The sequence below is a fragment of the Micromys minutus genome (assembly GCF_963924665.1).
Source record: "Micromys minutus genome assembly, chromosome: 17".
NCBI lineage: Eukaryota > Metazoa > Chordata > Mammalia > Rodentia > Muridae > Micromys > Micromys minutus.
In genome coordinates this window covers 27,105,484-27,116,182 of record NC_137952.1, presented here as the reverse complement: position 1 = coordinate 27,116,182, position 10,699 = coordinate 27,105,484, and the positions used below count along the sequence as shown (strand labels likewise).

Below are 10,699 nucleotides of genomic sequence, written 5' to 3'. Positions count from 1 at the left end.
TCCAGCCCTTCAGACTCTCCTCACCTGCAGGATAGCTCCTGCGAAATGCCAAGCTCCGGGGGCTGTTCTGCCTACAAGAGGCCTGTCCCTTGCAAGCCTCCTCTCTGCTTTCTCATTTGGGCCCAGCTGTAAGGATGGAGTCTGGGCAAAGGCACTTTGGAAATACAGATGCCCACAGGAGCTACAGCAGCGCCAAGACCCACTAGGGCCACTTCCACTCTCTGGAGAACAGTCAAGAGCTCCGTGATGACCACTGTTGGCAGAGCAAGTCCAAGTCCGAGAGGCACCTTAGAGATCAACTCAACTGATGTTCCTCTGGCTCCTCAACTCTTTCCTTGGCGGGGCTGCCCATCTGAGGCCAGGCAGACTCCTGAAGGTATGCAGAGGTGGTGCAACTCTTGGCAGGTTCACAGTCTGTCCAATTTATGCCATTCTCCTCCTCCTCCTCCTCCTCCTCCTCCTCCTCCTCCTCCTCAGAGCAGCACTGTGCATACTAAAGATGTCCCGTCCAGGATGCAATGTAAACAATGCAGAAGGAAGGCCCAGCTGCTGGGCCGAAGCTGGGTGTCTGAGTAGGCTCCTGCCTTATACCTGGGGAGCATATACAAAATGCAAAAATGGTTATATTGGGGATAGGCAACGATCCAGAGGTGCTCTGGGCTTCTCTAGGAGACAAGGGGAGGGAGAGGTGGTGCCCTCTGTCTTCTGCTCTAGGACATACAAGTTCTTGGGAGCTTGCACTAACGTGGGGTTCAATGGAAGAAGTAAGTGGAGAGGAATAGGCAGACACAAGGAACTGTCTTCACCCAAAGGCAAGTGGGAAATAGTTCCTGACAGCTCTGGCTCCTTGACTATGTCCCTTTCACTGGCACAGCTACCAAGTCAGGCATACCACCTGGCTCCTGTATCGTTCCTTCTGTGGCTATGAGGCCATCAGGGCACCCAAGAGCCACCAAACACCGAGGAGGAGATCTCTGACCCACCCTGTCAGGAGTGAGGTTGCTAGTGACTAGGACTTTTTTTTTTTTATCCATGCAAAGCAGAAGGGGACATACTGACAGGGAAAACCAGCCCAGAACTCACCTCTGTGGCAATGACACATTCGTTCCTCTCTTCTGATATCAAACATACTGACTGGTACATAGAGTCCCTTGGGGAGCATATAGCTGATATTCGACACTCCGGCTTTTCACTGAAGGAACATAAGACAGGCAGGTTAAGAATGTGAGGAAGTAGGAAGGGGAGAGCCTGGGGGTACAAGGAGGTGTTAATCTACATCCCAGAGTCTAAGGGTGCTACGGTGGTACAGGGGACAGACATCGGCTGAGGATGCCCGGTGCTGGCCTTCAGGGACAAGTAGTTAGACTAGGCCCCTAAGGGAGCTACAGGAGCCAACCTGTAAAAGTCATAGGCCTAGACATAAAAACCAGTATTGTCACTAGGGACAAGCTGTGCTGTGGAAAGATGGAAGTCCTGAAAGGTATACTGTGGACACTTGGTATTTAGGAGTTAGGACTGAATGAATGAGAGAGGCTTCCCTGGTAAAAGATTCCCTAGCAGAATTCCTAAAAATGATTACACTTGTGTGTGTGTGTTTGTGTGTGTGTGTGTGTGTGTGTATACACATGCATGTGTGCACGTGGCTATGTCACTACACCATTTTGGAAGTCAAAGAACGTTCTAATATGTAGGTCCTGAAGATGGGAATTGGGCGTCAGGCTTGGCAGCAGAGGCTTTTCCCCTCTGAACCATATCCATGTTTTTGAGACATGATCTGCTGCTGTGTTACCTAGGCTGGCATCAAACCTACCATCCTCCTGTCTTAGCCTAAGTAGTTAGGGCTATGAGTGTGTGCTACTGTGTCTGGCTCCCTATAGAAGTGTAACTGGAGTATCTTACTGTTGGTACTATGATCTTACTTGATTAAAAGTCGCCAGGGCCTGGTACTAGTCTCCTACTCAGCCTAGGAAACCCAGTCAAACTATGTAAGGCTCCATGGCCTAGCTATGGCCTTCCAGGTGTGGCTTACCTGTGTAACCGAAGTGGCACCTTCTCTCCTAAGCTCTTGTCACTGTGAGAATACTTCCCAGGCATGCTCCCCCGCCCCAGGAGTCCTGGGGCCAGATTATAGTCCAATGTGTGGTTCTGCAGTTTGCCACAGTTGGACTTGTCCAGGCCACAATCCACTTCCAGCTCCTTCTTCTGGTTTGTGTTCTTGAGCTGGGCAGCAGGGATTAGGTTGTCCTTCTGGAAGTCTGACAAATTGTTCATGGCTTCCCTGCTGTCGTCATCAGGCTGCCGAAGCCGCAGCTGCCGTACAGCCACTGCCACCATGACCAGCAACACCAGCAGTACCACCAGCCCCACACCCAGGGAGACAGCGACCCAGGGGAAGCTGGGTGATAAGCCCACGGGAAACTCGCAGCGGCTGCCCATAAAGCCATAAGGACAGTTGCAGATGAAGTTGTTTGGGGAGAGACCAGTGTAGCAGGTGGCCCCATTGAAGCAGGGTCCTGAGGCACAGGCGTCGTTGGTTATCCGCACCTCACAGCGCCTGCCAGAAAAGCCAGCAGGGCAGGTGCACACTGGGCCATTGTCCAGATCGTGGCAAGTGCCCCCATGGGCACAGGGGCTTCGGGCACAATCGCTGATGTGCAGTTCACAGTGGGTGCCCGTGAATCCAGGTCGACAGCGACAAGTTCGGCTGGAACCTCTGTTTAGGCACTGGCCCCCTGTAAGGACACAGGACCCAAGTCAGCAATAGCCTGTGAATTCCTGGGTAAAGGAAATGAAACCTCATCCATGAGATTAAGTTCGACTTCCTCCATGTGGTCAGCCGGCCTGGACAGAGAACTCTCTACAAAGAGAACTGTACAAAGACTCCAAAGCCCTGGAGTTTGGGGCGATCCTGGCTCTTCATGCCTCCGTGGGCTATTGGATAATAGTTACTGGCATCTTACAGAATTTAGGGTAAGACTGTTTGGCTTGATCTCTCTAGCAGGGGATCTGACACCTGTAGCTTTACCTGATCCCTTAGCTTTCCTCACCTGCTAAACTGGAGAATGTGATCCTTTCGCAGGTAGCTCTGAGGATCAGGTAGGGAAAAGACACGGTGGAGAAGTACAGACCACATATAGGAAGTGCTCATGCAGGCGCAATTACCATTTAACTTAATCTTCCTACCAAAGACACTTGGTTTCATTTTTCCCATTCAAGAATGATAAAACTGTGGCTCAAGGGAGTTGAGTGAGGATGAATTACTTTGCCACTCCCAGGTCTTTACTGGCTCCTGAGCAGCTGCCTGCCTGCCTCTTAGACCATCACCTGTTGACTAAGTGCACAAAGATTACCAACGTGTTCTGCATATCAAAAAGAATATTACAGATTCTTTGTGCTGTACTCATTCTAGGAGAGTGTGAGGGAAGATGAGGCCTCGAGATACAGAGTTTTAACATCACCGACATCCCTTGAGAAGGGATGTGAAGCCTCCAACATCCTTTTCTCTAATTCAAGGCTTCCTGAGGAGGGTCACAGGCTAGCCTCTGGTCAGGGCTCATCCATGGGAATAAGAATGGAAGTCATGCAGATGGGCACTACGCCCTCATCTACGCCCTATTGCTCACCTCCTTCTCCAAAGCCCTACCCCCCATAACGCATAAAGCTCTTCACCCGCCAAAGCAAAGAGGAACCCATTTCAGTCGGTCCGCCTCCTAATTCCCTCAGGCTCTCTGACCCCCGGGGGCCAGTTCAGCAGGTTAGTAAGGTGACAGAAAGGGCTTACCATTGGCACACGGGTTGCTTGTACACCTGTCTACTTTCTTCTCACAGTTGGAGCCAGTGAAGCTGGGGGGACATTCGCAGGCATAACTGGCCCCCTGGTTGCGCTCCCGGCAGGAGCCCCCATTGAAGCAGGGTGAGTCCGCACAGGTCAATGTACTATGTTCACAATGCTGGCCATAGTAGCCTGGGGGACACAGGCAGTGGTAGCTATTCTCCTGGTTCTAGAGAGAGAACATAAACAGAATGAAGTTAGACCCTGGGGATTGGACAAGGAGAAATGAGGTTGGGGCCTAGCCTCTGCTTGTCCAGAGTGCCCATCCATGCATGCATAAGCAACGGCCGCCTGGATGCTGCACGTGCCTTCCTGAGCTGATGTGGGTCTCACCTTACAGCTGCCACCATTTCGACAGGGGTTGCTGGCACACTTGCTGAGTTCCAGCTCACAGTGCTCACCAGTGTAGCCTGGGAGACAGGTGCAGGTGTAGCCCCTGGGCCCACTGTTGGAACATGTTGATCCATTCTTGCACGGAGAGTGGTGAGTGCAGTAATTGAGATCTGTGGAGACAGGAAGCAACCAGCTGAGTGGGACCAGGAACTCTTCCCACCTCCAGGCAAATTCACCCTGCATCTGGCCCAAAGAAGTTTACACTCAAAAGGTTTCCAGGCCATGAAGTCCTGAGTGTTAAACCACCCGAAACTACATATAAACTGCATAAATATAACAAATGTTGGAAATGAAGTACAACTGGTCAGCATCCTGCTGGGCTTGCTCACAAACACTTCCAGTCAGAGCAGGATGAAGAGGAGGCCCCTAGCCAATGAGGAAGTCTGGAAAAGCTTTACAGAGGAGGTGCAAGCCTGAAAGGCCTAGAAGGAGGAGTAAAAATGTAACAGGTGGAAAGGGGGGGGGGATCATCACCATAGGCAGGACCAGGCACCTTCTAAAGGAGGTGTTAAAAGTGTATTTTGAATGATAGCTATTTGTTTTCTTGTTGGAGGAGAACAAGCCAGACAAAGCAAACAGAAGGACTGTAGGAGTTGTGTTTGCATACAGTGAGTATATGACTGTGTCACCTGGGAGCAAATGTGGATGGCAGAAAGGGAAAGGTGTGTCTGTGTGTGTGTGTATATGTGTGTGTGTGTGTGTGTGTGTGTGTGTGTGTGTGTTGGGAGCAGAAAAAGGAGGGAAATTCTGTGTGTCATGAAGAGAGAGATGGGAGAGAGGAGGAGAGGAGAGAGAGAGAGAACATACAAAACATACAAGGACTGAATGGGCTGAATTCCATGCTGGCAACAAGTCAGGACCTAGGCAAGCTTTTTCCAGCTTGGCAAACCCACTCCCCATCCTCTCCAGGCCTGTGTAGTGTTGCCATAGCAGCAGGCACAGTGCTTGACCCTGAAAATGGGAGGATGCAGCTGGCTACAGGAATAGAGAAGAAAAGGTCCCCTCTCTAAGACTGGAGCTCAAAGACTCCTATGTGGCGCGAAGAACAGCAACCCTCAAATATCAGGTAGAGACTTTGTGAGCTCAGGCAGCTGCCTGGCAAGTGTCACTGGAGAAAGGCAGGTGGCTGTGGCCACACTAAAAAGGCAGTTACATGTTCCCTCTACCCAGAGGCCCAGATTGGCCACAGCCCAGGGCAGCCATAGGGCACACCCCACCACACAGCTGTTTAGGGGAGAGCTGCTCAAACAGCCTTGGAAGGTGAGCAAACACTCAGGGGGTTAATAGGTAACTACAAGGCAGAAAGAGGAACAGACCTCAGCTTCCCTTTCTCTTTAGTCTTGCTAGAATTTATGAGTATGAGCTGCAGGCTGCCAAGCTGTTAGCTCTGGCCTCTTTAGTCATCCTGACTCTTCAGGACCTGGAGAAGAACGTCCCACCATCCCATTTTAGGTCAGTTGTAAAGAGCCTTTAAAAGCAGTGAGTGGGCTGAGGTAGAGCTCACAGGTAGAGTGCTTGCCTAGTATGTGAGACACCCTGAGTCCCATCCCTAATGCCTTCCCTGTCCCCCTACACACATACATGCACATAGACAAGTCCTGAGACTTGTCCTTGACCAATAAGAGGAAAGTCACTTATTGACCACCAAGAAAAGGATCCAGTCACTATCTCTAGTTTCAGGCCCTGCCACCCCATATCGCCTTCTCTTACTCACCTTGGTCACAAAACAGACCTCCCCAGCCCTCATCACAGGCACACTGCCAGGGGATGCTGCAGGTGCCATGGCGACAGCCATTGTGGGGGATGCATTCATCGCATAGACGGCCCTGCCAACCTGGACGGCAGCTGTTAAGACAAGAGGGAAGCCGTAAGGTGGGAGACCTGTTCCCGAGGGAGAGCCCCCCACCTCCTGTTTCCGGCCCCTACTTACATGCACTCATCTGGCTTGCTGCAGTAACCATTCTGTTCATGACAGCCAGAAAGACATATAGCTAAGGAAAAGAAATAGAGCTGAATGAGTTTGGGTACCAGAGACTCCGAAGCCTCAATCTCCTGCCCTGCTCTCCTGGGCTTACTTCCTACTCTTGGCCTCCAAGAGGAGCCATGGTTATCTTAAAGGGAACCAGGGACAAGGGGGTGGGAGAGCAGCATGCTGAGTGGAAGGAAGAATGAGGACTCTGTAGGCTTATGCACACTGGGGAGGAGGCTCTGAGACCAAGGATACGCCATCCCCAGTTAGTCCTGAGACCCAGCTAGTAGGCAGCACAGGCCCATTCTGAGGGGAAACCGAGACAACTATATAGTGCTTTCTTGGGAAAATCCCATCCCCTCCATTCCATGGGGGGCCTGGCTGCTTACGCTGATCACAGTATTTCCCATTCCAGCCGGGCAGGCAGGACAGGCTGCCATCTGGCTGACACTCATAATGTCCGAAGTGGTCATCACGCTTCTTGCACAGGCGAGAACAGCTTTCTCCGTAGTAGTTGTCACTGCAGATGACCCGGTAAGAGTAACGCAGTCTTGTGAGGGTGTTGTTTTGCTCATCTGATTGCCAGTTCTTACCCACAGTAAGGGAGCCTTGGATGATGATCTGGCTAATAAGTGCGTTCCCTGGCGAAGTCTCTGCAGAGAGAGGCTTCGGTCAGAGAGCCTGATTCAGAAAGTTGACTGCTGCTGTTTCTTTAGCTGTGACTATAGCGGCCAGTTAACACTCTAATTATCCAGATGAACCCCACCTGCCAGCAGGCACAGGCTAGAGGGTCCCAGAATCTTGCTACTTAGTTCCCTGGGTGTGTGCATGTGCAGGGGGCTTGATAGCATTCAAAAAGGTACAATACACGGATGTTAAGATATCCTAGGGTTGTGGAGGCAGATACGGAGGGGAAAGAGGAAAAGAGGTCAAAATGGAAAAAAGAAAAAAATTCAAAGGGGGAAGTTTTCTGGTTCGAGAATTGGGAGCAAGGGGTTCTTTGGTGCCGTTTCAGGGGTTCTGTTTTGGAGGTAGGTAATGGTTTTTCTTTTTCCTTTTCAAAGTGAGAATTGTTGTGCTGGTGAAATATCCTTTTCCTCTGTGTCAGAACAACATCCCAAAGCCATTATTCCCTTTCCAAAGGAGCGGAATTCGCAAAAGGTGTAAAATACAGGAAGGGGCCCGTCAGCGGCGCTGGCAGCCTCGGCCTTTCTCACCGCCGTGCTCCCCGCGTTCCCACGCCAAAAATAACCCGCAGGAAACGCAATTGTGCTCTGAGTCCAGGCAGCGGGCGGAATCCGAGCGTCCAGCGCGGGGCGCAGCTCTGGCCAAGCTTAAGCGTCCTGGCCCCCACCCCCAAGCCTGCGTCCCCCCCCACCCCCCCTCCCGCCTATTACTGGTTAACTCTTTCGGCGCTGTGCGATGTCGCCCCCCTGTGGCTGAAGAGTTAGATACTCACCTGGCCGCAGGTCGTCTCCCGGTGTGTGCCAAGCTTGGATGTTGAGTGAGAAGGTTCCCTGGGAAGGAAAGGGGGGGGGGCATAGAGATAGGTATATGAGTAGGGCGGGAAAGGAGGGGGTGCCTCTCAGCAGCCTGTTTAATTAATCTAATTGCAGGATACAGTTACGGAGCTCGGGTCAACATAACTGTCCGCGCAGTGCAGCGCGCGAGCTGAGAAGGCAGGGGAGGGATGAAGGATGCAGGAGTGTGAGTGAGAGCCAGGGGTGGTCCGGCAGTGCTGCGTTGGGGTTTTTGGTAATGAAATTCGTATCCCAAGAACTGGGGACAAGTAAAGGGAAGAAACTGGGAAGAAAGACTAATGAAAGCCTCTCCGGGATGGTCCCATAAGAGAACGGGGGGGGGGGGGCAGGGGAGAAAGAGCCCTTGGGGGCTCTCCGGGGAGCGCTTAGGAAAGGGGCTCTGGTGCCCGGGCGCTCCCTTCTTTTCCTTGCGGTGATCTCCCAGCGCATTTAGGTTATGCTTACCGGCCAGGTAAAATTGAAGGGCAATTGAAGAGGGTTGCGACCACTGCCGCTATTCTTTTCCCTGACGACGAAGGAGTTGGTGCCCAATACCGGCGTGGAGACATTGCCAAAGGTGCAGGGTCCCTCCGAGAAGGTTGCCTGGAAATGCTTAAGGCAGATGCGGAAGAAAGTCCGGCAGCCGGGCTCGCAGGGCCGTCCATTGGCTAGCAGACCGTGCTCGTTGGCGAACTCCTGCAGCCGCAACTGGAAGATGCCGGAGCCCGCCGCGCGCTGCTGCACAGGGACGGGGAGAAGGAGGGAGGAGAGCGGTCAGGCTCAGCTGGAGCCGGGACACCAGCCCGGAGCGCTGCGGGAGGGGGCGGAGAAGACGCGGGACATTACCTGCGGCCACAATACCGCCAGCAGCAGTAGCGCCCAGCGACAGGCGCTCTGGGACGCAGGCGTCATTCCTTGGGGTGTCCTCTCCACTCGGGGGGCTCTGAATCTGCTTGTTAGGGATGTGGCTCTCTCGCAAGTCCGTCTGCCAGCCGAGTTCCTAAAAAGCTGATTCCCCTCGGGAGGCTGCTCCCTTGTCGCCTTCTTGAAAACTCCGCTGCTCAAGATGACTCGGTTGGTAATCCAGGTGAGGGCGACTGGGCGGTGGCTGCTCCAAGTACGCGTCCTGGAGCAAATCCTAGGGTCTCGAGCGGGCTAGAGCGGGAGTACACTGCACCCAAGCGGCTTTGGCTGCGGCTCTTGGCCTCGGGTTCCTGGCCGGCGAGCAGCGCCGCTACTGAAACCTGCTCGCTCCGGAGCCTTTCTTATATATATTGGCTCCTCTCCGCAGCCTGTCAGTCAGACAGACTCACGGTCACTCTCCCCTCCCCTCCAGGCCTCTAGTGGCTACAGTCCCAGCACCCACCGGAGGGGGCCTCCGCCCCCGCCGCTCCCCCGGTCAGCCAGCCAGTAGGGCGCAGGTCCCCGCCCCTCTTCCAACTTCTGGGCTCCCAGCTCTGCGCGTGCCCGGCGAGCAGTCCTTAGAGATCGTCTACTTAAAGGCTGAGACCCTCGCCACCAGAGGTTAGGAGAGTAGCCCAATGATGCGGTGGGGGGTGGGGTGGTTCCGGAATGGTCCGGGGAGTGGAAACTCTAAGGGGTCCCCGTAGGCGGTGCACCTGATCCGGGCGTTAGATACGTGTAGTCCTCTAGCAGGTGGGGAAAACTAGGAAAGCGAAAACCAGCGCCAGGGGACTTGGCTCTCCTTTTCCTCCCCAGACTTTAGGTAGCTCCTGCCTCGCTGGCCTCCAGCCTATGTGTGCCCACCCACCACGCGTCCCCAGCACCGCAGAGAAGCCATCGGACGCGTTATCCTTTCCGTGGCCATTCCAAGCAAGGCAAAGGGCCAAGCGTCTAAGACTCTGGTCTTCTTCTTTGCACCTGGTAGGCGTGTCACTCTCAAGCAGCGGGGCGTGCCCAGCGCGTGCCTTCTCTCTTTGTCCCCCCACCCCCACTCCCTCCTGGCTCGTGCTAGAGCCAGGACCGGTGGTCCAAAAAGGAGGTGGGGGCGTGGTTCTCGAAGTCGTGTTTGGGGGGCGCGTCCTCAGCTGTATGGTAATGAGGTTCTAGTCTTTCCCTCAGTGCCTATCTCACCTGGGTCGCGCTTGGGCTCCATAACCCCATCTTGGCCCCTACCCGCGTCCCCTAGCTCCGCTGGAGAAGGGGGGAAACTCTCTTAATTCCAGAATTTCCATGGGCCACTTGAGAGGCAAGGTGAGAGAGCTTGAGGCTGAATAGGCCTAGCTCTCTCTGAATAGGGCAGGATGTAGGGTGGAACTGGAGGCGCACAGTTGTTTGAGTTTCGGGTGGTTTCACCCTTGTCACACGCGCGTCTCTCCCGGGTGGCCTCCGAGCACAAACCCTGCAGCTGCTTTCCCAGAACCCGTCGTGATCCCCGGAGGCCGCAGACGAGGAGGGCTGGCTTCTACCAGTCTTGGGGGTGCTAGACCTCCCTCTCTCCCTCTCCTTCTCTCTCCCTCTCCCTCTCCCTCTCCCTCTCCCTCTCCCTCTCCCCCTCCCTCCCTCCCTCCCTCCCTCCCTCCCTCTCTCTCTCTCTCTCTCTCTCTCTCTCTCTCTCTCTCTCTCTCTCTCTCTCTCTCTCTCTGACTCTCCTACACAGAGGACAGTGGGGGCCCTGTGTCTTCAACTGTCAGCCCGCCCGCCCGCGTGGTGATGGCTGGCTGTCGTCGGACGATAAGATCAGTGCGGGGCGGGAGCTTGAGGGGAGCAGGGACGCGGCTCCAGCCCCAGGGAGGCCGTGGTAGGGGGAAGTGGAGCCCAACAGCTGCCAATGACGAACATGGTCTGATTTTTTGACTTGGGTGGTGGTGATGGAGGATTTGGGGGGTGGGGTGAAAAACATGAGGTTGTGAGCGTGGGGTGGGGGTGGGGTGAGGTGAGGCGACACCGGGGTCCCCCACGCACGGCCACCCCTCCCAGCCACCATCTGGCGTGAGCGGGTTGGCGTGGGGAGCCGAGGTGAGG

General features: G+C 54.3%; 1 protein-coding gene across 1 annotated transcript; it reads right to left on the bottom strand.

Annotated features, from left to right (window-relative positions):
* Positions 1–426: 426 nt before the first annotated feature.
* Positions 427–8,940, bottom strand: DLL4 (delta like canonical Notch ligand 4). Its single transcript, XM_080931140.1, has 11 exons — positions 8,561–8,940; positions 8,180–8,452; positions 7,654–7,711; positions 6,584–6,847; positions 6,156–6,216; positions 5,940–6,070; positions 4,166–4,335; positions 3,782–4,001; positions 2,030–2,732; positions 1,084–1,192; positions 427–591 (listed from the first exon to the last, which is right to left on the bottom strand). Exons 1-11 carry the CDS (start codon positions 8,624–8,626, stop codon positions 586–588), a joined length of 2,061 nt encoding a protein of 686 aa, XP_080787266.1. The 5' UTR covers positions 8,627–8,940; the 3' UTR covers positions 427–585.
* Between the last annotated feature and the right edge of the window lie 1,759 nt (positions 8,941–10,699).

Excerpts from the sequence above, each read along its gene's own strand:
- DLL4 (XM_080931140.1), bottom strand. The coding sequence starts at position 8,626 with ATGACGCCTGCGTCCCAGAGCGCCTGTCGCTGGGCGCTACTGCTGCTG. Across the intron at positions 6,848-7,653 it reads GGGAGACGACCTGCGGCCAG|AGACTTCGCCAGGGAACGCA; the intron begins GTGAGTATCTAA and ends CTCTCTCTGCAG. Across the intron at positions 4,336-5,939 it reads AGGTCTGTTTTGTGACCAAG|ATCTCAATTACTGCACTCAC; the intron begins GTGAGTAAGAGA and ends CTGTCTCCACAG.